Raw genomic sequence first — 27,134 nt, 5'->3', positions numbered from 1 at the left:
TTCAATTTTCGATATTAGGAAACGAAGTGATAAAAAATATAATTTTAAGATAAATTTTTTTTCAATTCTTATCAATGAGGTCTAATTTATTTTCGATTTAATACTCGTTAAAAAAGAAGTAAAAGAATAAAAAATGTCTGGAGACTCATCGTGTCGCGTGTCGTCTTAATCGCGAACACACTAAACATATGGTTTCAAATCCACGACTTTCAAAACGAGGTTTCTTAAAGGTCATTAAAATTCACGTGAACGTTGCGTGAACGATCCATTATCTTTATAAGATTCACGAGATACTTTAATACAGATATGCAACGTAATATACTCCGAGCAGCAAATTTTCAACTTTTGCAGAGACGCTTTTTCAAGAAATATCACGTCAGGGTTAGATTTGCGCCAAGTCCTACTGGTAATAATGGGCAAACGTTATATCATCACGTTTTCTCCTGCAATGATGAATTAAACTCGTCTTATTTAAATAATTAACTCTGATATTCAGATATCTTGAATGTCAATTCTGATTCATGTGTCCCAGGTCATTTGCACTTAGGAGGATTACGTACTGCGTTGTACAATTATTTATTTGCACGTAGCAACAATGGCACCTTCATTTTGAGAATTGAAGACACTGATCAAACAAGAATAGTTCCTGGAGCAGTAGAGAAGCTTCAGGATGATTTGCTATGGGCAGGAATTATTCCTGATGAGGATCCTACTAGAGGTGGTCCAACTGGTCCTTATGTGCAGTCATCACGACTTGAATTATACAAGTATGTATTTGGATGATACCACGACTTGAATTATACCAGTATGTATTTGGATGATGAAATAAAATTAGAAATTGTCAATAGTTTTATTTTTATAATTGTTAAAATTTTTGTAGGGAACAGGTGCTTAAACTCTTAAACAATGAATCTGCCTACTATTGTTTTTGCACAGAAACAAGACTGAATTTATTAAGAAAGGAAGCAATAAAATGTGGACAAATACCTAAATATGACAATAGATGTCGACATTTTAGTAAGGAAGAAGCGAAAGAAATGCTTAAGAAGAATTCATCTTATTGTATTAGATTTAAAGTATTAAGTTTTTTTTAAAACATATTTGACAAGTTGAAAAGAGTTTTAAAATACTTGTTGCTTCATATTTCAGTTATCATCTACACCAAAACCCTTTTATGATATGGTTTATGGAAAAGTGTTGCATGATATTTCCAAGACTGAAGGGGATCCAGTCATTATAAAATCAGATGGCTATCCTACTTATCATTTTGCAAATGTGGTCGATGATCATTTTATGGAAATTTCTCATGTCTTACGGGGTGTTGAGTGGCAAGTTTCTACACCCAAACATATTATGCTTTATAAGTATGTATGCTTTATAAGTATGTATGTATGTATGTAGCTTTACTCAAAATAATCACATACTCACATATGTTTTAGTTTTTAATTTAATTTATATTTAAAATTTTTTTTCTAAATTTTAAATAACTAAATTATATACAGTTATATTTGATAGATTTTATTCATTATAGCGCATTTGGTTGGGATCCTCCCATGTATGGACATTTACCTTTAATATTAAATGCAGATGGATCCAAATTATCAAAGAGACAAGGTGATATAAAAATCGAGTCATTTAGGGAACAGGGTATTTTTCCACTAGCATTATTAAATTATGTGATAAGCGCTGGTGGTGGTTTTCATAAAGAACAACAGAATCAAGATCTTTATAGTTATCAGGAATTAATTAAAAAGGTATAAATATAATCGATAACGGAAAAATCTATATTTTTACATAAAATTTTTTTATACATTACAATAAAATTTTTATTTATATATTACTAATTATTTATCTACATTTTTTTTCTATTACAGTTCGATATTAATAAATTAAAAATAAATTCCGGCAAACTTATGCCTGAAAAATTATTAGAATTTAATAAGTTAGAAATGGTAAATTTAGTGAGAAACGAGAAGAATCATAAATTTCTAACTGAACGAATTAAAAGATTAGTATTAAAAGCATTTTCCGAAAGGTATATTTAATTTTGCATAGAATAGTATACTATCTCTTATTTTTTTCCAGAGAAATTTAATTGTATTATTTTTATTTTAGAAAAAATGATGGGAGTTTGCAGTTAGATGATCATCACATAATAAGCACATTAAAATGGTCGCAAAACAGAATATCGACATTGAATGATCTTGTTACAGAGGAGCTTGCATTCTTGTGGATTATTCCAAATATTGCTTCTGTACCAAATATTGAACAAACTGAATGCTCGAGTATTAATATTTCTTTATACAAAAGTTTATTAATTCTACTGGTCAAAGCTATATATTACACTTGTTTTATTTCAGACACGATTAAACTGTTAAATGCAGAATTAGTTGAAATAGATGCAAGCAATTACAAAACGGATTGGATGATTTCATATTTGAGAGATTTTGCCGAGAAGAATAAAATTCCATTTGCTGCTTTGATGAAAATTCTGAGAAGCATTTTAAGCGGTTTAAAGGTAATTATATTGGTAAATATAGTACATATATATAAGTTTCTTTCCTTTGTGAGAAAAAATATTTAATATGTGCAATAAAATATACATAGGTTGGACCACCTGTTGCTGAAATGATGGAAATTTTAGGGAAGGACAGAACATTGTTGCGATTACAACGTTGCGTTTCCTGAGATAATTTACATTATATTATTTAATTAAAGATTGTGATCTCAGTTTTATTGACGATAAGATACATCTGAAATAGATTTGTATTAAATATGTTTTTTTGAGGAAGCATACACCAGAAACATCATGCAAGTATAATATATTATTCAGTATAAAATTATTAAAACTTCTTCAAATAATAATAATATTGTATTTTATTGCTGGAAATTATGAAAACTATTTGTAAATTATTTACAACTTCGATGTAATGAATGGGATTGATAATCTAGTCAACATTTTTTGTACATAATTTAAATTAATTAAAAAAAATTAAAATATTTCGCCTACATTTTAATATATTTACAGAAAATACATAAATAATATGAAAGATATTCTGAGAGCAACTACAATATTAATATTTCATAATATTATCATTTATCAAAGCATGTTTTACAATCTTTTTAAATATATACAGGGTGACCCATTTTAACTTAGGCAGCCAAATAACTCGAAAAATAAGCAAGATAGAGAAAAATGTTTTAGACAAAAGTTGTATGGTTTCGAGGGGGCCATAAGATGGTATCATTGGTTTGACCTTGAAGAGTCATTTGAAGGTCACGTGAAGGTCACTTCAATTTTTTTAAATGGAATACCCTATATATTTTTGTACATTCTTGTAGCTTATTTCGAGAGCTTTCCAAAACACTATAATTAAGTACCTTTCCGTTAAGTACTTTTTGAGTTATGATGCTTGAAATAATTTCTTAATTTTACATAAACCGTAAAATATCTTGTAAAATATTCATTTTTCGATTATCTTACCTTAATACTTTTATGTACAAAATAATGAGAGGAATCAATTGGTGTAAAGAAAACACATAGTTGTTTTTAAGAAAAAATATGGAATTGTTAATTGCAAATTACATATTTTTTCTTCGAAACAACTATGTGTTTTCTTTACACCAATTGATTCCTCTCATTATTTTGTACATAAAACTATTAAGGTAAGGTAATCGAAAAATGAATATTTTACAAGATATTTTACGGTTTATGTAAAATTAAGAAATTATTTCAAGCCTCATAACTCAAAAAGTACTTAACGAAAATGTACTTAATTATAGTGTTTTGGAAAGCTCTCGAGATGAGCTACAAGAATGTACAAAAATATATAGAATGTTCCATTTAAAAAAATTGAAGTGACCTTCACGTGACCTTCAAATGACTCTTCAAGATCAAACCAATGATACCATCTTATGGCCCCCTCGAAACCATACAACTTTTGTCTAAAACATTTTTCTCTATCTTGCTTATTTTTCGAGTTATTTGGCTGCCTAAGTTAAAATGGGTCACCCTGTATATATATATAATTTAATCAAGAAAGTACTTAAAAACTCTGAAATGTGTGAAATTTTTTTAAGATTTAACTTTATTATAGAATATTGATTTTTGATACAGTGCATAATTGATAATATTTTCACTTTATATATTATTTATAATAGTCGCACATCTAAGTACAAAAAGATTACATATAATAAACATGTAGAAATAATGCATAATTATCTTAACAAAACACATGTATAAAGTGCATGTATGTATAACAAATTGAACACATTGATTCTTAAGTAGCTTTTTTGATATATTACTGTGTTTTTCTGTTACATAGCACAGGATTTATAATACATATCAAATATTGACATAGTGTATTTAAAATTAGCACTAAAATAAAATCTTACAGTATCATAGAGAAATATACTACTTTATAATAATAATTCTTTGATATACAATAATGAAAATAAAAGATTCACATTGTGTATAAAATTTTGTAATAATTTCACGTTTATTTAAAAAAAAAGCTGGTCATAATAAAATAGGATATTAAAAACTAGTATTTATTAATATTACTATATTAATATGTCTATAAATCCTGCTATTGTATCAAAATATTGCTTGACAAATTACCAATTATTATTATGCCTGATAATATAATAAATTTTCGAAGTATTCAAATATAATGATTCAAAATTGTTTGGCAAGTCATACTCTTTCAAAAGTTTTATTATTATAAAATTATTCTAAAACTCATTTTCATAAAAATGTAAACTTATGCTCATATATAAGACCTATTATTAAAAGTTAACAAATGTTTTCATAAATTTCACTAAAAATCTATACAACAAAATATTTTATACAAGATATTTTATATGTGTCTTTTGGAAAGCACGTAATCAATAAATACATTAAAACTGATGCAAAAAATTCTAAATATTTAATAAAATATAAATCCTATGCTATTTTCAGTGCAATTCAAGAATAATTGTAAGTCAAAGTACTTCACATAGATCGATTCACATTCTTATGTATTCAAGCTTACAATGTAAAATCTTAATTTAAAAGGAGATGATACAATAAATCTTAAAATACAATTAAAATAATTATATTGCTAATATTTGGATAAATAATATGTTAATATTACAGATAATAACTTTTTATATTACAGATTAAAGTCTTTATCACAGTAGTTTTAGATTTATTTTGCAATATATTTATGGTCCTATTCTGTAAACAGAAAACTTTTCTACTTATTTCGAATGTATTTATCGCGATCTGTATATTACTATTATTACGAACATTTCCACATAATTTTAAGATTGTAAAATGTATCAATTAATATATTTAAATATAGATATCTATATCAGTATATTTTATAGATTTATTAAAAACAACATATTGAATAAATAAGCAACAAAAAACGAAGAAATTTATTTTGATTTTTCCAAGAACAGAGAACAAATAATTTTTAGGATCTTTTACATCTCTCTCGCGAATAGTTTTAATATGCAAATGTATGTTATTTCAAATATTTTTAGAGGTTGTTCACTATATACAAACTCAAATATTTTTATTAGTACTGATTTCAAGCTAATATATATCCTATGTGTAAAATATATATGTAATATAATACCATTGTGCTTTTATATATTATATGCATGTTTCAAAGATATTATCTAATTAAGTCAATAATAGCTGTTCATGCATGTATCAAAAGAAAGAAAAGAAGAAGCACATTCGATTAAAGTAGTAAAGGAACGAAAGACATATCGTCATATACACTGTATAAGTACTTATTTATAATTATCTGTTATAATAACACATTTTTTGCATTAGAAGATTAAGCAGTTACACAAAATTTATCACAGATACAAAAGGGAAAAATGCTTTCACGAATGCATGTTACATTTAAAAGAATCATATGATTCATCCCAAATGTGAAAGAAATGTTGAAAAACATATACAGATGCACGCGAATAGGTTCTAGAAAACTACGAATACTATTCTTTTTCAACTTCCTCCAGCGAGACTCACTATTACATATTTCGATTACATATACATCATTAATAATATAGTAAAATGGTATATTTTTTCTAGGAACGATAATTGAATAGATTAAATACATTCGTTTTTATGTAACAATGCCTTTCCAACATTTTATCATAAATTGTGAGGTATGCATATGTCAAATATTTTATTTTAATAAGTATACAAAACAACAATATATATGTATGTGTATACATTATTTTGGAAAGGAATATCTTACAATACATTTTATTCGTGCGTGTTACACGATAATACGAGAGAGATTGTCAATTCTGTATATTAGAATTTTACTGCAGAAAATATCCCCGACAAATATACATAAGATAATATTTGCAGAATTATCTCTAAGTTTAAAAAGGAGTAGAAGATTAAGTAAGAAGAATGGGCAAGTATTATATAAACGAACGGATATTATAATTCAAAACATCTATTTTAAGGAGACATGAACGTTATCTTTAATTTATCAGTTTTATTTATATTATTGATTTAGTTTTTTAGACGTTTAATAAATTATTTCTAGAAGGTATATGTATATCGAAGTATAATTAAATTATATATGTAAAATTCATTGTCATAATATTATATTTAAATGTTATAATTTCTATTAATTTTTAATTTTCATTCTCCCTTTTTCCCAAAAAGATATATAAATTAAAAATCATTGAATGTAATATTATCCTACATAATACTGTATTATATTACTGCATTACATTATTGCAACATTGTTATCTATTGAAATGCGACGTTTTGTTGCAGGACTGTAATGACGTAATTTTTGTACAGTTATACAATAAAAAAAAATATTTATATATAGATATTGCGCGTTAGTAATTAATTTCGTATTTCTAAATTAACAATAAAAAACATAATACACAATTAATGCCATATCATTCATGTACATGTAACAGTATACGACTGTATTCCTTGTTCATATGTAAGATTAGTGAATCTAGAATAGGCACTTTTGTCCTTTTCAATATATATATTATATATATTGGAATGTAAAGAAAATCCTTTTAACTCGCAAATAACTAAGTTCGTATTCGTTAATATATTTTATAAGTTGTTATATAAAAGACAAAGATAAATGAGTCGTCGTAGTGCATTAATATTGGACAACCTGTGGCGAACTAACATTGTTAATAAAGAATCTATATTTTCTCTGTGTATTACGATAAGAATATATTTTACATTTATCTCTGCATAATTGTTTTTAGTGTGTCCTCACAGTTTGATTCTACTTTGTTTTAAGTTTGTCAGCTAATTGTGTTTCATTTACTCTATTTATTTTTATAATAATTAATTACTTGTTTTATCGCATAGTCTAAATGCACTACTACAATATGTTCATCTATTTGTGTGAAATCACTCTCTGTATATGAGAAGTATAATACTTTCTAAAACTACAATATAAATATCTTTTTCATATCGAGATTCTTCAATTCAATCACACAATAATGAAGATAGGTCAAGAAACGGCAAAAAACAAAAAACAGAAAAACTGCATCTCTTTTATTATCAGTATGAGCAATATTTGATTACGCTGATAGAAGATTATGCAAATGATAGCACAGTAGTCATATATATATGTGTGTGTGTGTGTGTGTAGATCATCTTTTAAAATAATTATATAAAAATAGATAAATATTTACTGAGATATACGGGGGTAAGAAAATGAAGACTAGCTTTATAATATAAGGCAAGAAGCTCACAAGCAAGAGCTACCTCTAACAAGTTGTGATCTACAAATACGGAAGAAGAAAGTATCTTATGTATCATATACACACATAATAATCATTAGAACTACTATAATGTATGCATTTTGCATCTCTAGGTCTTTTCTTAATTATCATGTTTATTGCCATAAGAGGAGATATATGTAGGATCACTTTCATATACATCTTGGCCCAGACATTGCTTTTCAAACTAATTATTAACGTCGTCAAACAATCGAAAAAGTCAAATCTGTGTATATAATTACAAGATATCCGTTATGTACATATTTATATTGCATACTACATCTCGATGAAGTTATATGTAAAAGACAATCAGAATAAATTGACCGAAAGAGTTAAAAATTACAGATATAATATAATTAATCCTTATACGTCAAAGACAATAGGAAACGCTTCTTTAAGAATGTCGCATTCGCAAGTTTAAGATACTTATGCCGCGCGTAAGATTCATGAATTTCGAATAAGAAATACACGCAATAGTTGTTGAATATGTATGCCCGAGATGTTGTAAATTTTTTATTTTATAGTATAGTTTGTAATGTAAAAAACTTACTATTTTACAAGAATATTATCTATTCCGTATGTGTGTACAGTTTACACGAAACCTTTTTCGTCATGGATTGCCTCAATAAGAGAGAGTGAAATAAAAATTCATCCCCTTGGGAGATGTGACATATCTCATATTTTGTACTATATATATGTATGTGTATATATATATATATATATATATATATATATATATATATATATATGTATGTATGTATATATAAATAGAATTGCGTTGTAAATTTGTGTCGATGAGACAACAAATTCATCTCTTTGCTTCTTATCATGATTTTAAATATAGAGTAAATATTTGGCACAGGCAAAAAGTGGCTTTCTTCTATACGACAATGTTAAAGGATATAACTCCATAATAACTTTTATCGCTTTTAACATTGTCTTCTTTTATATATTATTTTAGTATATGTGTTTTGGAAATCGCACATTTTATAATTAACGTTTTAGGATAAGAATATAATAATCTATCTATCCTGTTCTACGAATTATTACGAAAGCTCTTTTTGTCAAGAATTCAATTCTAAATTTTATCTTCTCTGCTATCGATTTACTATAGTTGCGTATATTTTTCGTTTGGAATGATGCGCCGAAGATATACTCTCTTTTGCTACTGTGTCAAACACTATCTAGGTATCTAACTACTTACGCGTTCGTATTCTTTGCTGCGGACGTGCAAAACTTAACGTTTCTACGTGAACGTGATTCGTGTAAATTCAATTGTTGAGGTCATTGATGGCTTGTAAGATGCGTTTAACGTGCCCCACCTTGGTGATGCCCAGCTCCTTAAGATCACGACGGGCTAGCGTTAGCAATTCCCTGCCGCGTATGTCGTGGGACACGAATCTGTCAGAGTATTCTCCCAGTTGCAGGTTCTCTAACCAGCTGCACACCTCCTGCACGCCCCACGTGGTAACTTGATCTCGCGCCGGATGACCCGCGGCGCCCGAGTTGCCAGCGAAACGACGGAACTTTAACCAGAACAACCCTCGATGACGATTTTTTTTATCCCCCTGCAGATCCAGAGTTCGAGACGCCGGTTAGTACATGGTGTTAGTCAGATTAGTGGTAAAGCGCGTGTAAAGCGGCACGCTATCTTATATACGAGACATACGTTAGAGACATGCTAGTCATATGCACAGGTGGAGAATTGCACTTGATGGGATGACATGGGACTCATCAGGCACATAAAGTAGCTCTCGAATGGTCTAAGTGATCGTTTACGTTCGAATGATTTAGAATATTATATATTCGCGTAAATACATTTCCGGTATACATTAATAAGAGAGACATGAGATATTCCATTATATATTTATTGCTATATAATTCAGAGCGAGATTTACACACATATACATCCGCTACAAGATACATCTCTCATGAGGCTCATATAAAATCACGAAAGTTCCCCTCTCATTGTTACAATGCTAATTAAAGGGTGCAACGACTTTTCAACGAAACCATGAGAAATAGCGGGAGCGCGCGATGGCAAAAGTAAAAGTTAAACGTTTGGTGCGTACTATTGCTTCTGCTAATATAAACTAAATAGATGCGCAGCGTCGACTAAGATTGCTAAATATCACATAATATGTATCACGTATTTCGCTGTTAACTAACTATAATAGGAAAAGAAACTAGAATCATATAAGCGTATAAGTAGGTAAATAAAAACATCTAAATAGAGCAATCCATCTCTTAGCAGATATAACATGCACGCACGATACATACACACGTGTACAAAATAATCTGCACCATATCTCGCTACATTGCAAAACTAAGTTTCTAAATGCTAGTTCTAAATTCTCTAACGTCATAAGCATTAAGACTTAAAAGCGTATTACCAGCACTGGGATTGAGCACTCAATCAATCCGAAATAAAGCATAGGATAATTTATTAATTATCGTTTGTAAACAACATTTATATGCATAATGAATTGTTAAATTCTCTCGAGAAAGAGAGAATTGTAAATATTCTTGTGTTAATGTTTGTGAAGAGAGGTGCTTTCATAATATTATATTCAACTAGTTAATTCTCAAAATTTATTATCAACGTTGAACGAGTCTCTCAAAATATACTCTAGCGAGATGGAATATCGGACATGAGTAAAATATGATATTATAAAGTAACAAAAGATTGTATCATTAATCTTAACAATGTATTAATATGTTTCGCTCGAATTTATTAATTTCGTGAAAAATTAAGTGCTATAAGTATAAGTAGAAAAATTTTGTATATGTCCCAAAGTACATATAAATCTAATTATCTAAATTCTGTTTAAACAAACTGCTAAATATTTACGAGAAACAAAGTTTTCTTTATATGTACTAATTTTGTGAGTATATACTGTGCTATCCCAATTAAATGTATGATAAGTATCACAAAATGTAAACTTTTTATCACAATGCAAAATATACAAGAAACATCAGAATAGAGTTTATTTTAGCTCGTATATTTAAAAAATTGAATTTTGAACAGCATTGCATAAAGCATAAGAAATAACTATACCTGATCATCTGCGGGAGTGTTTTGCAAGTAAACTAGTCCTGTCCCTGATTCGTCAAAAATACATCTTCGTAATTCCTGTTCCATAGTAGCTAAAGACATAGATAGCTTGTTTTCCAAATCCTCTCGTAATCTCTGCATTTTACATACAAAAATATAACTGTCAATTTAATAAACTTATTAATGTATTAAACAGTAAAATGACACTTAATATACTTACCAAGTTGTGAGCTTTATCGCGCAGCAACTCGCAAGATTCTTCATATAATTGTCTCGCACTTGATACCAATTCAGTTACCATAGGTCTCAAGCTCATCTATTGATATATAAACTAATATAAGCAAGAAGATCTATCACAATATCTTATATATTCCTCGATTTTTTACTTAAATTATATCACCTACCCCTTGTAAAATTTTACCATCCGGATGTACTTGTTCAAGCGCATTTGCTGTACGCAAGGCGACTTGATACAGCTCTGGTTCTAAACTCGGGTGTGATATAATCAGTAGTTTTACCCATTTGACTAAAGTCGTCACTGCTTCGATAAAACTGAATAGAATAATAAGCTCCTCATCGTTCAAATGAGACGGCTTACATATCTGCAAATGCGTTGTGGACTGCGATGTAGTACTGCTTAGAGTAGAAGTAGATTGAGTTACGGCGCTTAATGTGTTACGCTGCTTCTCTTCCCATGCTCTCAACGAAGTCTCAAGCGCCTGAAATATAAAATATTTTTGATTACACGCATAACCTAGAATATTTTTTATTACAACCGAAATTACTTTTTACTTATTGAAAAATCTAAGTAGATACTTACCCTATTTCTATAAAGCATTTGCATACGATTCTTATGTATAATCCTTATAATTCCGGGTGGTTGAACCCAAGCCTCACCGTCAACCTGTATCGGAACACCTTCTTCACCCAAAATATTAATCTGAATTGTCTGGCACTGAGCTATCCTGTGATGTTGTAAGTTAATGAGCCGCGAAGCAGCCATTTGAACGGATCCAAAGACTGCCACCACTTCCAATATACGATCATCGAACGACGGTGCCAAAAATAAATCTCCTTCCTTCGTACCACCCCAGAAGTTCGTACCGCCCATAAAACTGTTATTCGAGGAAAAAATTTCATGTTAAAAAGTATGTAAAAATGTATCTATCACTCTTCTTTTGTAAGTACCTTGGTATATTTAACACGACGATTCCTTGCAGAGAAGGTAACGGTATCCTTTGACCATCGCATTCCAATTGCACTCTTTGCTCGAGATTTTTATAAGTCTTTTGTAACCATTGTTTAGATCCCAAAACGCCATACCACATATAATTTTTAGCGCGCGATCGACATTTCTCAGGATGCTCTTCTCTCTTATTATGAAAATCGAGACTGATCTTTGCATCTATGCCAATACCAAAATAATTGTTCATGACGCACCGTTCGAAGTAACCTTCCCTGTAGAATTCAAAAACAAGAATTAGAAAACAAAATTGATCACATCATAATTATTAATTACATGATAACACGTACAACTTACATCAATGATTCGTCCGGATCCATTAATGGCGATACTGCTGCACATAGAGCGTCCGCGTTTGCCAACAACGCTTGACTGATAAGACCAGCTCCACCACTTACATCTGAAAATACGTTTACAAAAAAGCATTAATAATTATACAACATAAAAGAGATTATATTTCGATATTGCACCTTAGACTTACTTGGCCACATCGGCAATCGGACCAAGGGATTTATTATCGGAAGTTTCTTCACATCTTCCGTTTTGTCAACAGATTTCGCTCTTTCATGGCGCAAGCTCATACTTGAACCACCTAGACGAGCAGTAGCCGCTAATGACACAACTTCCGATGCTTTCAATAAACTGCCGCTACTGATACGCCGTGTAGCTTGCGGAGAAAAACCCGATTCGGGCAGTTCCACGCTTACTGCGTCACATGAAGAAGCGTCATCAAAATATAATTCTTATGCTGGATAATATATTAATCAAGGTTGAACTTACATCTCTCCATACTACCACCACTACTGTATTGTTTATCATGCGGATCCAGATTAAAATCTAAATTAAGTTTGTGATGACTCTCAATTGACAACGATGGGCTTGGTGGATCAATGATAACGCTAATCTGCGGCGGAAAGTTTATAGAGCATTTTTCGTTGGCCTGTGTGTTGTCGGACGAAACAGTGAAACAGCATACCGGACTCAACAAATCAGACATTTTCTCCTTTTCAACATTATCGAACTTCGCGGATACTATATTTGTTTCTATAGGTTGTATCGATTTAGTTCCCGACACACGTACACATGTCGTCAAACCGTCTGTTTTATATTTATTTAGCATTCCCTGTTAATAAAAGGTACATTAATTCTATACGTTCAATTTTATAAGACAAAACTAAATCATCTTTAATATTCTTCACCTCCTTATCCATCTTTATACTTCTTGTCTTGAAAGATTGCCTCGCGATATCGTTGCCTTCATTAAATTGAGCTAAACCACAAGATTTTCGCGGTTCCTCGATCTCTAAGCCCTCTCTGACAGAATCATATTTTTCGCCCATTATCGCGCTGATAACGTCCTGTCCAAGAGAACTCAAATCCTCTAAACCACTTTCCGAGTGCTGAGTCTCCGTAGAAAGCATGTCAGAATTATCCGGCGAGTCAATGTGTCCGATTTCCGAACTTTCCGATCTCTTAGTGGAATCGAATATATCACTATCTATATGTCCTGAAAAGTGTCAGAGAAATTATCTAATAATTAGATACGATGTACATGCAAAGCAAGCGCTCTTACAACGTTTCGTAGTGGCAAAGAATCCACCTACCGATTTCACTTTCGCTATTTCGAATGGTGTAACTTTTGGAATCCAATGTGTCAGAAACCATGCTATCCGTACTGATGATGCTGTTGGTACAGCTACCTCTGGGTTCAAATTTGACTTTCGCGAGTTTTTGTGCATGCTCTGGTGAGATATTTCTAGAATGAAGTGAATCTGTGTCAGGAGAAACGATAGTGTCTTGTATGGTCGCATCATCTGATGATGTACTTGTATCTAAACTGGTCTTTGTCACAGTGATTGGGATGTCGGAAGCAGGTTCTATCTGCGTGCGTTCGGACGACAGGAAATTATCGTTAGAAGCAGCTGTTTGCGCTTCTTGTTGACTGCCGGCAATTTGTGCTGCAGGCGAGTCAAAACTGAAAACTCTAAAATTAAATCAGGATACATATAACTTTGACTATTCAAATACTATGATGATGCGTCATCAAGCTCAAGTTAAATTAGAAAAAGTTACCCTTGGGGCATATTTTCGCTGTTTCGTCTACTATCAGCGAAACCGTCGGGCGCAGGCAGAGTAAGTAATTCTTCGGGTTGCGAGTCTCTCCTTAAATCTGGCATCGGACTCAAGGATGCCACATTAGGAGTAGGACTTGGGCAAGGTGATATCTCTATGCTGCTACCGGATTCTAGAGTTGGCATTAAACTGATATTGTCGGATGTCTGATCTGTTTGTAATAAGCCAGAGATATCCAAATGTTTTTTATCTAAATTATTTATTATAGAAACACAAGTTAAAGAAAAAAATGTAGAAGAGAGAGAAAGAGAAGTAGAGGGAAAGAGAGAGAGAGAGAGAACCATTATCCTTATTATAAGGAACTTACTTATCGTAGTATTCATCGAAGGATTATCAGATGTTATGGTAATGTTTGGCATCTTGCTACTTTGTTTCTCGTCTGACGGATCATTCTGTTCATCGACGGCCGATTCTGTATGTTCCACTAATTTTCTGATGGCCCTTTTCAAACTATTTGCTCTAAAAAATATTAAAATATCTTTTATATATATATTTTTCTTTAATATAATATTATAAATAATATGCATTGTGTATATACCTAGACATCACAGCATCTCTCTCCATGTAACATCTTTTTTTTCTGACTTTTTTTAAATTTGTCATTTCCTTCTCTGGCTTTTCTAAAGCACCTTTCTCTTGATTGCTGTTTAAAGTTTCGGTATTTGGAGTGCCAATGTCAATTTCTTCTACGTTATCGGACAAATAGTTTTCCTCTTTTGATAATGTTTGCAATAATAAGTCAAGTTTTTGTTGAAGCGTTTCACATTTTTCTCCCAATTGTTGGTCCCCTGTGTTTAGACTGGCTTCCAGTATGTGTGTTGCAAAATCTTTCACTGTTTCACATAAAACTCTGTAAAAGAAAATTTCAGGTTCAGCAAAGCTTGAAAAGTTTGTATAAACTTTTACGTAATTGCATGCATACACACATGTGACCAAAACTACTTACTTGGCACTAGATATAACTATGCTCTCTTGATCGGATTGCAAAATGTTTGTTATATGAGCAAGAACGTCGTCCTCATACTGATGAACTACACTCGATTTTATAGCCGGGTCGGGCTGATGCAGAGTCACTTTGTGACATGGCAGAGATATGCTGCGTTCGAACGTCATAACGCTCCATCGATCCAGCATCTTTGTGCCCGCTTTCTCATATTTTTCCAATAGTTGAGGTAAATGCGTGTCATCATCGCACGATGATCCCCAGCCTAATACACGCGCCAAGTCATTTCCCGTTCCTAAAGGTAGCACTCCAACTTGGCATTGTTTCTATAAAGTTTGAAAACATAAATCTGCATATCTTTTTCGTTATACGTAAATAATTAATGTTTTTTATACTAAATTTTCTCTATAAATTAAATAAATAAATTAGTCATGCATTTTAGTACTTACCGTCTGTAAATAAAGTTAAGGAAGCTTTGCACATAAAGAAGCCTAAAGCATATACACCAGTTTCATCTGAAATAAAATCATAAAAGAGACACGCCATGCAGTTTATAATCATGAAAACATGAAAAGATTAATACCGTTGGCTGCAATATTGTAAATTTAAATATCATAGTACTGTTTATATTAATATTGTATTATAAACATATCTTGAAAGACATGTTAAAACAATTTACAATTATTAAGCTATTTTATATTTCTATATTCTCATGTATTTAGGCTAATAATTTATAGTCATGCATACATAATATAGAAAAGTATCACTATGCTAAGTTGCTGCACAAAGAAATAAATATACTTATATGTAGATGCAGTAGAACATAATTAGACTCGAGAGAAAATGATAATTGAGCTGAAAATGAATTCATGCGCTGAAGGAGATAGATAAGTAAAGTTGTCGAGAAAAACTCACATGCATTCCGAGTCGATCAATTTCCGAAAGCACCCATCCCACCGACCCATCTCCACTGCACACTAGTATCCGGAACGGATCAAAGTGACGGAACAGTCTTAATCTGGGAAGAAAAAAATACGATTTGCATATTTAATATATCTCTATATATATATGTAGTTAATTATAAATAATAATAATAATATTTCAGATTATTGATTATTATCAACAAGGATTCACTTACCCTGGACCCGGTCCTCCATTTATAAGGTCGAACACTTGTGCGGGATTCAATAATTGTTTAAATCTCCTAAGAAACTTAACACCTTGATTGTCACCAGATTTACTGTTTACAAATACTAAAAGTGGACTGCATCCTGTAGGTCTAACAGCTTCCCAAGCTTCATCGCTACCTGATAATCATTCAACATATAACTTTACTACTATAATAAAAGTTTTCTCTTGTGAGTTTGTGTATATGTAAATCACGCACATATAAAATCATATAATGTAATACAAACAAAAAGTATAATTACCTATACTATGCAAAGCCGTAGGAGGCACTACACTGAGTTTAGCTGGTCCTAATGGACACTTGATACTTATGGCAGGTCTGCACGCTGTATGTACAGTTGCTCTGCACCATAGACACCGCCAATCTTGAAGCCTAAATAATACGTCGCTTTATGGATGATATTTATGTGGTCAAATATTGTCTATTATTTATATAAAAATACATTATAGTATAAATACCTAAGTACAGAGCCACATGTTTTTTCACAGACAAAACATTTTGAGGACACTGGTAAATTCCCCTCCATCCACTGATGTGGCATTGTGATGTTCTACAAAAAAGATAAAATTAAGCAATATATATATTATATAAAATACATTCTTGGTATATTTATCAGGTAATTATAAATAATGTATCATTTTGAAATGTCTATTCACAATTGAAAACGTATTTGATTATCAATTCCTATATAAAAACTTTTAATTATAAAATTTCGCACGTACCCCATCTTGGTCCTCAATGATATCTTTCCCAATGGATGCTAAAGTGGTCCACTTGCAATTGTTTATTGCTTTTGCACTACATCTCTTGTGCACTTTATATTTACAAACTTCGCAACTTAAACCATGGGAAGTAACACCTGTAACAATATTGTATTGTAAATGTCACACATATTTTAAGTAATTTTACAAAAATTTTAATTATGATTATATTATTATAATAAATAAATAGAAATCCTTACCATGCAGAGCATCTCTGCAAACATTGCAATAGGTGGGTCTGGCATGATTAGTCGCATACCACTGATGATTACCTCCTAGTAACTCGGCAGTTCCAGGATCACCCTGAGGACGATTCTCCGTCACTGTTCTTAATGTATTTAACCACTCTTCCATGTCTTGTCTATTTTCACCACAGAGAACCAATGACCGAAGTGGAGTTATCACCTAATACATAAGAGATATATCGATTATCATACTTTATAGTATTTATATTATTCTAAAAAAAATCCAAGTATATACAATGTTATAAAGCTTGAATTGGAAAAATATAACTATCTATTGTAGTGAGTTTTATTTCTATTTCATCACATACATTACTAGAATAATTTAAAATATTACGACAATTAAACGTAACATATAACATATAAAACTATCAACTTTAAAAAAAGCAGGTATATTAAAATAAACTTTAAGGAATCTATTTCTGTAGGATTAAAAAGTAAAACGCCTTGGTTTTAAAAACTAAATATTCATAAATTATCATTTAGCTATCCTCAACTTTGATCGAGTATACTAGTTAAATATATTCATTATATTTAATAGTCTCTCATTCTTGTGTAATTTTTTTAAATCCTGCAAATGAAAAGATGAATCGAACGAAACGGATGGAGAACTCGTCATGAGTCGACGAGTTTGCAATGCTCATTACCATTCAGCCAACAGTCTACAAGCTGTAAACAATCGATAATAGCATTGTTACCAAACCGCGCGATAGGAAACGATTATTAGCGGCGGAACATATTCACAGGCGACCTAATTACAGCGGCCAGAGGACACGGTACGATCACTACTGCCTCGCCTCGCCTAGTCCAACCTTCGCGATGCCGTACCTTGAATCGGGAACGGGCTCTCCGTTGCTTCGACATTTGAGCTGCGACTCGCGACGCGTCGGCGACATCCGCGACACGACCCGCCCGCGGTATCGTTTATTACCCCGGCGAGCTTACCGCGACGACGTGTCACACGCGACGGCCAAGAGACGCAGCATCCGAGCTCGCTCGCCGCAGCGGCGACGGCGGCGGCGGCGGCGGCGGCGACGACGCATCGGCCCGTCTCACCCGCGATTCACGCCGTTTTTCTAGCGGTAGCTCCAGCGTGCCCTATTTCCCATGGCGCATGTCATGCTCTCTTCGTCGCACCGTTTATAAATAAATGTCTCGCACACGCTCCCTCGTCGCGTGTCACACGCGCGCGACACCACGTGCGCTATTGTGCGCGACGCCAACGCGCGCTTTCACGTCGTCCAGAGCCACGAGGCGCGAGGCGCGAGGCACGAGGCGCGAGGCGCGAGGCGCGCCTCGACGCGGCTGTCAATACACCGTATACCGACGCGACGCGTCGCGACCACCAATGGTCAATACACCGGCGGCGATCAGGCGGCGCGGCTGTCAATACACCGGCTGAACAGCTGTGCAACAGCTGTGCGCCGCGAGGGACTTATCGCTCGTGCTTATCCGCCGCCGCGCGCGAAACAATGTCTGACGTGTCTCTGACGTGTCTCGTTATTGACAGGGTGTATTCTCGGAGCTATCTTTCGATAACGTGGGCTTTTGTCCACGCGCGTGCAGTTTGAAAATTTCGCGATCTCTGGCAATGAATACTACCCTTTTTTTAATATCTGTGAAATAAAAATTGAATTATTCGTGGAAAGGTTATAAGTTTCAAATATAGCTGCGGTTGTGCGACATGTCAGTCTATGAATCTTTAACTTTCGCGCAGCGATCCTGCGTCTTTCTATTTTTAGAATTTTATTTTTGAAAGAATTATCAATTGTCAATCTTCGTCGTCTTCGAAGGAAGCAAAAGAGGATACGTTCGAATATATACGTTTTATTTTGTAGTCGCGTCAATGTCTCTTGTGTAACTTTCATGTGTCATTTCCAGAAGGGTAAATATTTCTCTACAGCTATCACAAGGGTGAATGATACCACTCGATGCTACAGAACGCCTCTTTAGCTCAGTGGTAGAGCACTGGTCTCGTAAACCAGGGGTCGTGAGTTCAAACCTCACAGGAGGCATTTTTTTGCTTACGATAAAACAATCAATTCTCCGAATATATTATTTGATCGATAATCAATGATACATTGGATCTTATAAAGTTATAGTTTTCCTCAATGATTCATGATACATCCAGAGCGTCAATAATGCTGTACCGAATTGTTATATCCTAGCTGAATTTTTTATACAGATTCAACCGTAAGAAGAATTCAACGATGATCCCGACAGCTGTCTCTTGAAACTTGAATTTTTCATGGAGGACGATTATTGGACATCGGTACAAATCCGCGGGAATTATTGACGAGCCGTAGGCGGACTCGCTCTCTGACACGCCAGCCAACAGTATATTTGCTTTATTGTCAGAACCACTTTTCCAGTCTCGTGAGTCGGACGTATAGGTGTTGGATTTGACACCAAGAACAAAGAAACCATACCGCGTCGCGCCGATGATTGAATGCCAGGTGAGATTGGCCTTCTCGGTCGGTCGGTCAGGTGGTCTTTTGTTATCCGCGTGCTTTCATCCCACGAATTGCGATATCGAAATTCGAACGCAGCCTTTGTACGACGCCAACCATCCGGCCACCCTATTCATCGCGCGCGAAAAAAGAAACGCGCGCTCCTTCGTTTCGCACATTCGTGCTCTCTTTCTCTCTCTGGTGATGAATATACAATCGCGCGACGTAGTATATTTTCCGAATCGCGAGATTCACGAGGGAGTTATGTAGATGTAGCAAATCGTGTTCAACCGTGAATGAAATAAAACGCTTGTATCCCACTCGGCGTGTCATGAAATTACAAGAGAAACAAGTTATATTCGCGGAATTTTCTCTTCGATAATCGAGCTTAATTGTTTCCAAATGGCATGGATATTGTTCCATGCGATTGTTACGCAATTCCAAACTGCTTTGACCGTCAGCTATTGTTCGGAATAACCCACCGATACAATAGAGACGAGACATCCGTGGCATGTAGATAGTCGCGACAGGATAATTTCCCATTGAGTGCTCGTAACTCGCACAAACACCGTAAACTCGCGGCCTAATGGCTTTTATAATAAGCGAAAAAATATGCGGCGCGATTATTATAGTATAATCGCGAATCACCTTATATATCTCGCAGGCTCACGCGCCGATATGAGGTGAATGCGACGGAGAAGTAATAGTGTTAATGGATTTTCCTTGTAATATGACGCACGAATATTCATCCTTACTAAAGATATACGAATGGCGAATCGCGGTCGAGAAAAAAATTCTATCCTTTGTGCGATATCTTTCTGCGTCTTTTTCGCAGTAAGCGATTAATCATCGTCAGGTAGTGCGGCCGATTAATCATCGTCCTGTACACGATGTACGCGAGAAATTACTTTTATATCTATCTATCGATGCACATCCCTCGAATTCTAATCCTTCAATTTGCTCAAGAAGATAAGACCGTGAGAATACACGCACAAGTTGAATCATAATTGATTATACGATAATTGATTATACGAAATATCTCAGACCCAAGAACCTTAAAAATAATCACTAAATTAATTTAAACTGTAAAATCTGAGGAAACTGCACGAAATTAATTTCCAGATGAAGTTTTCTCAAGACTTTGGAATTAATTTTCCACAAGTACTTGAAAAAATATGTCAAAGTTCTCTCTCAATTTTATTCTGGTCCAATACTTTACACACAGGATAAAGCGATTTTAATCCATTATCAACTTTAATTGTTAATCGCACATTCTTGTAAATTTTGAATGTGTCTGAATGAACATAACAAGGAATATTTAGGTGCGTACTTTCAACTGGGTCAGACACGGCACGGATACGCTCTACTTAATTCATTTAGACGCGTAGCTGTGAATGCGAGCTTTCGCGATGTCTATATATAATATATAGATTGAAATACCTGATATTATATCGCTCAAAATGTCCTTCGCGTTAATAAAAATGCGAGAAAAATCCTCACAATGGTGAACGTAACTCGTATAATGAGCTTGTCGATGGTTGAATATCGATTTCATATTATACGATATAAATATGATAAAATATTCTCCTACAATTGCACAAAAGCATTCACGATATAAAGACAAATTTATAAGTTTATAAAAGAATATTCCATCGTGTCATGTCGTTGTCGTATTACATGAATCAACTGTCTCAGCTACATATAATATGTTATTACTGTCAGATTTTCCCTAACTTATATAAGCGTCAGTTGCGAAAGCCTAGACTAAACTGCCATTTAAACTATATGATACCAGATAAATACCTTCCGTTGGCATGGTCCAAGACCACATATGTATTTGTATCTATATAAAACATGATAAATGATAAGAGAGACTGGAGAGATATTTTTATTTTACTTGGATATATATCGAAGAGAAATCTTCTATCAATGTCTCTTTTTTTTGAGATATTAGATGAACGAAGGTAAGAAAAGCGGGGACGGCCTGTAACCGCGCCAGAGAGAGCCATCGCTCCTCATTCCTCTTTTTTTTTTACCTTCGTCACCCTCAATATTGCACGATAAAAAATAGGCTACGTTCTTGGGGATGCTCCTCGTTCCTTTCTCGACCCTTTGCGTATACGGCGCACCATACATATTTTATGAACAAACGTGTTCCCAGCGATGGTGTAAGCCGAAAAAGAGTGAGAGAGAAGCGCCACGTCACGAAATTCCAGTGCGTGAGAGCTTCGAGAAAACGAGGCCACTCGTTGAAAGCTGGATTCTCAATATTGTATACTGGATGTTGTGAGCCTGCTTTTGCGCGCTGCTCGCAAATGACGCCGTGACCTTCTGACCTGGAAATCCATCCCATTCTAACGCGAGCTGCCGAATCCACGGAGGAAGGATCGATCGTCCCTTAAATTATCGGATGCTTCGGCCGCGCTATGGCATTAACCGGAATATCAGTCTTTCGTCTATCAATCAGGTATATTGCGTTTATCAGTGGTGTTGCGCGATAATATAAATTCGGCACGAGATCCTCGCGACCGACAGATGGATCGGGGTCGTAGATACATCTTCGTTTAGCCAAATGCGTAGACATCGAGTGATTTTTTTGCAGATTTTTCCGGCGTTTTAGTTTGACGTAGAGCAATATTTTTCGTCCAACTGTCTGTCGAGAGGTAGACATGTGTCAGCGTTCAGAGATATATTTGCAGAAATTTCTCTAGCTCCAGATATATATAAAATAAAACCTCTCTTTTAGTCCCGAATGAAAAACAAAAAACGACGTTCTAATGCTTATGGCAAAAAGAGGTCAGACATTCTCGGGTCACAGACTCGGTTTCAGACGCTCCGATATTCAATATCATGAGCTACTACAAAGAAAAAGAAATCCTCGCATTACCATCGCTTTGAAAGCGATGGAAATTTGTTCTATGAGAATAGAACGATGATACTTATCTCTTCTCAATTTATATATACATATTATATAACGTGGCAATTGTCATTGAAAAAAAGCACCATTTTTATGTTAAGCCGTAAACACACTACGGGTTGCGGTTGGAATTGACCAATTAGAGTAGCCGGCCGACAAATTGCTCTGTTCTGATTGATCAATTTCAACCGCAAGCCGTAGTGTGGTTACGTCTTTACATTTTGTATTATAAAGATCACAAAGATTCTAAAATAGTAGTAATTGTATAATGGCATCTTTTATATATTCTTTTCTAAAAATATACTTTTCTAAAGAAAACTTTTATACGCAAAGAGGAAGTAATATGAAAGATATTTTATAATAAAATGATATAAAATGTCAAACGTCTTTTAACGATATTGACAAATTCAGATTCAGTGAACTGATAAAATGAGACGAGTTACATAAATAAGACGGTTCTACTCAAGATTTTCGAGGACAATTTCCGAGAAATAAGAATTTTTTTCTTCGATTCTCTCTCATCGATAATTTAATATACTAGCAATTTATAAATACACACACGAAAACAAGTCTTAAATTAAAAATGAACCGAATGAGAGGGCGGTTTCGTTTTGAGCCAGTCACGTATTATCCGAGAGACAACACTCATCTTCGTGATATCATCCCTCTCGAGGGATGGGTGTAATCTAACGTGTTGTAGTATGAATTTATCATGGGTTCGTGAGTTGGGTCGCGTTATCTCTCTCCCTCTCTCTCTCTCTCCCCCCCTTTCTCCGCCCGCTCTTAAAACCACGCACTTTAATTAGCACCGACCATCCCGGTTTGTGTCATAACTTTCATTACATTACTCTACATACGCCTTTGACTATTTTTAGTAGCACGTAGAGCGTGCAATAAGCACCAGGTGGATTTAAGCACGGTCTCCTGCATAATAGAATGCGTATTTGTCCGGGAGAATACGTAGCACGCGAAAGGTCCTTTCGCTCACACGCGGTTAAAGCTGTGGGCACTTGATCTCATCACAGCTATATATCTTGCAAAGAGATGAGGGTATGTTACGTATATATCAAATGCGTTGTTATATATTATTCATATTATTCGCTCGAAATAACATATATCAGAGACACAAAGCTCGTTTCGAATAATTCTTTACAATACATGTTTCTCTTGTTAATTAATAATTTTCCATAAAATGCAAAATATGTAATTGCGCGAAATTGCTTTTCCACGCGAATGCAACGAATAGCTTTCATCTGTTTAAGAATATACAGAAATTTCGTAATTGCAAAGCTTTTAATGCATGAATGGCATCCCGCGTAAAAAAAACGCGATGTAGTTGAAAGCACGGAACGTCAAGTGAGTTATTCGAGCAATTTGCAAGTGACAATAGCGGTATTAAAATTAAATAAGTCCCGATTCGCGCTGATTACGCGGCGTTGTCCGGCGCAGAATGACACCGCGGATTACAATGCGGGAAATTGTTTCGCGCTCAGTCCACGAATATAGCACGCACGTGCTCCAATTTAGCCGTGTTCTTATTCAATTACGACGTGGCGTAACGACAATTTTCGCAAAGCGTACGAACAGAAATACATTCGCGTAATGGAACACGAAAAATCTCACGTGCCCGCATTTTCTACGACGCCAATATCCTTCTTCTCCTCCTTCTCCTCCTCCCTTCCGACCAAATCTGCGACTGATTTTTAATGGACACTTGACCTTTGCATAAACGCGCCCCGCGTTTCGATCCCTGGTCTCCGCTCCCCGCCGAATATGGGTCGCGGCTAAATTACGATCCTCGCCACATTTAACAAATATTGAGATAAAACAGTGGAATGCGACTGTTTTATTCAGGCTCGCTCTTCAAATAATAGAAACGTGTGTGATATCTCAATCATAATTTTATCCAATTAATTTCGCAATTAATTCTATAATCTTTAGTACCAAACAAAATATCAGTCGTCAAATAAAATATTTCGTCAAATATTGCTACTCCACGTAATTTGTACCGCGCAGAGAGATTTTTTCTGTTTGTAAATATTATTTTAAAAATATAAATATGTGTAACTTTATTAAAAAATAAAATGTCAAAAAGACACGATATTATCGGGAATCCGATAGTTTGATCGTTACATAAAGTTGGTGACTATGTTGGAAAAATATTTCTCGAGAAGCTAATATTCGAGCGGGTTGCTCGAATGGTTGGGGATCGTCGCATTGAAATGCAGGACGGTATGAATATGTTCTCGGACAAAAAGCAGATAGGGGCGCGAAACGCAAAGTTATATCAGAGTGTCCTTTTATATCACACGTACGTGCACTGGATTTCACGTGTCGTAATGTACGTGTAAAAATTCGGTCATCAGGATTGGTCGGATAGCCAAATGAAACATCCGGAAAAATTGTCATCGACCCGTTAAACTCCACCTTTCCGCCCGTTGCGGTCAATAAATACGCGTAGTTTCTAAATCGTTTTGTAATTGAGCGATTAAGCTTTATTTAGAAGATTTATTCGCTCTGATCCCTTCGTTTATATCATTTTTTTCTTTTTTCGAAGCAGCGTCAATTATATGTTTCATATAAAAAGTAATTAAGAGCGATCTGATTAATTAATCTACATCATCCCGTACCTTATTAACTCGGCTTTCCGCATTACTGTCTAACGATAAACAAATATTCCTCCATAATCTGGTGATCCGAATATAATTACCGATAATCCGATGCTTTACTTCGCTCTTTATAATAATATTTAAATTAAATTTTTCTAATAAACAGGTACCTTATTAAAAATTATCATTATTAAATGAGAAAGATTTCAATTAAAAACATGTAATTGAGTACATATATGTGCCAAAGATTAATAATATCGTAAACAGGTCATCTAGTTTAATGAAAGCCTTATATAACAATCATTTACGTAGATTTCTCTAATTAATACCATGATAGAATTTCACAAACAATCCCGCAGCTCAACTATTATGCAACGAATATAACAGCGCGTAAATAATTAATCGTTCTATTAATTAGCTCTAGGCAAAACGAAGTCGCACAAATGGATATCAGGATAAGGGTGAAGTCCGCGTTACAAATTAACCCCAAGAATTTGCGGCTTATGGTTACACGCATGCGTTTCTGTTTCGATTTCCCGGATTATGTATATTATTACGTCACACCACTTAAAAATGAAATTTATCGTACAAGTCGAGGAACGTCATCGTTCCTCTCCATCAGCGATAACATCATACATCGAGATACGCACGTGTATCGAGCATTATGCTACGCGTGCAATATACGCGCGGAATTACGTCTTGTTAACGCCAAGTGTTTGGACAAGAACAAGAGGCAGATTACCAGGAACTTCTCCTTTCTCCATTACGCGATATTATATTTCAACGCTAATTACAATGTTCGTAATAAAACTCCATCGGTGGTGTGCGCGAAGGAAATCGAAGCCAAACGAAATAAATGGAAATTTACATCAGGGTATAGGATTAAAATCTCCGTACAAGAGTAAAATCGATTAGAAAATCGATCGCGCTAGTCCACTTCCGAAATCTATAGATACGGATCTTTAAAAAAAAAACTAATATGCAATGCAGAAAGGTATGTATGTACATGTCAGGTATTTTCCGACATCTTTGACGTGACATTAAAGAGACGCTCTCTTCACCTCGTTGCTTTTTTTACGAGGAATTAAATGTATTAGATTTTTTTCCACGAAGCACATAGAGGCATTTAAAATCTCTATGACGTCAACATATGACGGTATTCCGGACGATGGGAAATGCCACCTCCGAGTAAATGTCGTAACGCCAGACGGTAGAGACGAATTGGCTATTATGTTTTGCGGCCGCGCGTTTTCCGCGTGCGATAAACGTTCAACTCGCGCGTCAAAGGCATATAGCGCTTTTCATGGGCTATAAATAAATGCGGCATGTAGGTGGTGATTCGACGCACACGATGCATCATACAGAATCTACACAAATATCTATATTTATTAATTTAAGATACACATCTCTCGCGCGGATCGACACGTATCTCGAGTCGCCTCATGCTCGCTTATGTACGACTAAAAATATCTAAACGGCTAGATCAAAGTATATTCAAAAAAGAGAGAGAAAGCGTAATCCAAATTTCAACAGCATTAACGCGCTAATTAATACGTACGTCGTGATAATAATTTTATTTTTTATATATGATCCCGAATCGCGTCTCGCATCGCGAAGTTTCAAGAGCAAACTCGATGCGAGCAAAAGTGTCGATTTAAATAGTCGTACCGTTTCATTCTGGTCGACGGTTTTAATTGGACACCAAAGTGAATGTGGTACGGGGTTAACGGATCGATATCGCAGTTAATTAAGAGTTTTCCAGAAATGGCATTCTCAAAACAGAAAGCGGCTAAATCATATGCTCGTTAATAATTCC

General features: G+C 34.2%; 2 protein-coding genes, 1 long non-coding RNA gene and 1 other non-coding gene across 12 annotated transcripts in view; 3 read left to right on the top strand and 1 right to left on the bottom strand.

Moving 5' to 3' along the window:
* Positions 1-86: 86 nt before the first annotated feature.
* Glurs-m (putative glutamate--tRNA ligase, mitochondrial) lies at positions 87-5,066 on the top strand. 2 transcript variants are annotated; one of them, XR_014436762.1, is made up of 10 exons: positions 87-406; positions 533-767; positions 881-1,076; positions 1,150-1,364; positions 1,532-1,754; positions 1,875-2,035; positions 2,116-2,285; positions 2,361-2,518; positions 2,608-2,811; positions 4,961-5,066. XR_014436762.1 is itself a non-coding variant. In XM_083089241.1 (9 exons), exons 1-9 carry the CDS (start codon positions 307-309, stop codon positions 2,686-2,688), a joined length of 1,539 nt encoding a protein of 512 aa, XP_082945367.1. In that variant the 5' UTR covers positions 87-306; the 3' UTR covers positions 2,689-3,000. The 2 variants fall into 2 exon arrangements, 1 of the variants encoding a protein (XP_082945367.1); XM_083089241.1 differs by lacking the exon at positions 4,961-5,066 and having other exon boundaries at positions 2,608-3,000.
* A 3,418-nt stretch (positions 5,067-8,484) lies between these two features.
* Positions 8,485-27,134, bottom strand: part of LOC145965562 (diacylglycerol kinase eta) — a 28,518-nt gene continuing 9,868 nt past the window's right edge. The window contains exons 1-22 of one of the 7 annotated variants that reach the window (XM_083089229.1): positions 18,171-18,582; positions 17,301-17,505; positions 17,062-17,198; positions 16,798-16,889; positions 16,581-16,726; positions 16,289-16,457; positions 16,066-16,168; positions 15,154-15,476; positions 14,746-15,057; positions 14,515-14,666; positions 14,148-14,397; positions 13,679-14,058; positions 13,274-13,581; positions 12,855-13,197; positions 12,556-12,780; positions 12,372-12,474; positions 12,020-12,289; positions 11,652-11,946; positions 11,236-11,550; positions 11,052-11,147; positions 10,835-10,966; positions 8,485-9,344 (exon numbers count right to left, since the gene is read on the bottom strand). In XM_083089229.1, the coding sequence (XP_082945355.1) occupies positions 9,048-9,344; positions 10,835-10,966; positions 11,052-11,147; positions 11,236-11,550; positions 11,652-11,946; positions 12,020-12,289; positions 12,372-12,474; positions 12,556-12,780; positions 12,855-13,197; positions 13,274-13,581; positions 13,679-14,058; positions 14,148-14,397; positions 14,515-14,666; positions 14,746-15,057; positions 15,154-15,476; positions 16,066-16,168; positions 16,289-16,457; positions 16,581-16,726; positions 16,798-16,889; positions 17,062-17,198; positions 17,301-17,505; positions 18,171-18,206 (4,689 nt within the window). In that variant the 5' untranslated portion in view covers positions 18,207-18,582 and the 3' untranslated portion in view covers positions 8,485-9,047. Of the gene's footprint in view, positions 9,345-10,834; positions 10,967-11,051; positions 11,148-11,235; positions 11,551-11,651; positions 11,947-12,019; positions 12,290-12,371; positions 12,475-12,555; positions 12,781-12,854; positions 13,198-13,273; positions 13,582-13,678; positions 14,059-14,147; positions 14,398-14,514; positions 14,667-14,745; positions 15,058-15,153; positions 15,477-16,065; positions 16,169-16,288; positions 16,458-16,580; positions 16,727-16,797; positions 16,890-17,061; positions 17,199-17,300; positions 17,506-17,989; positions 18,009-18,170; positions 18,583-27,134 lie in introns of those variants that run through there. The other 6 variants (XM_083089234.1, XM_083089230.1, XM_083089231.1 and 3 more) reach the window with 6 other exon arrangements.
* On the top strand, positions 18,989-22,059 carry LOC145965567 (uncharacterized). 2 transcript variants are annotated; one of them, XR_014436764.1, is made up of 3 exons: positions 18,989-19,227; positions 19,528-19,798; positions 21,954-22,059. It is a non-coding gene; the product is annotated as an uncharacterized LOC145965567 (long non-coding RNA). The 2 variants fall into 2 exon arrangements; XR_014436763.1 differs by lacking the exon at positions 18,989-19,227 and adding an exon at positions 19,234-19,332.
* On the top strand, positions 19,286-19,357 carry Trnat-cgu (transfer RNA threonine (anticodon CGU)). Its single transcript has one exon. It is a non-coding gene; the product is annotated as a tRNA-Thr (tRNA).

This window comes from Camponotus vicinus, unplaced genomic scaffold (assembly GCF_025532165.1).
Source record: "Camponotus vicinus isolate PSW18456_S1 unplaced genomic scaffold, iyCamVici1.0 SCAF_14, whole genome shotgun sequence".
NCBI lineage: Eukaryota > Metazoa > Arthropoda > Insecta > Hymenoptera > Formicidae > Camponotus > Camponotus vicinus.
This window is presented reverse-complemented; position numbering and strand designations above follow the sequence as displayed.

Coding starts and splice junctions, on each gene's coding strand:
- Glurs-m (XM_083089241.1), top strand. CDS start 307: ATGCAACGTAATATACTCCGAGCAGCAAATTTTCAACTTTTGCAGAGA. Junction 1,755..1,874: donor ATCAGGAATTAATTAAAAAG/GTATAAATATAA, acceptor TTTCTATTACAG/TTCGATATTAATAAATTAAA. Junction 2,519..2,607: donor GCATTTTAAGCGGTTTAAAG/GTAATTATATTG, acceptor AAATATACATAG/GTTGGACCACCTGTTGCTGA.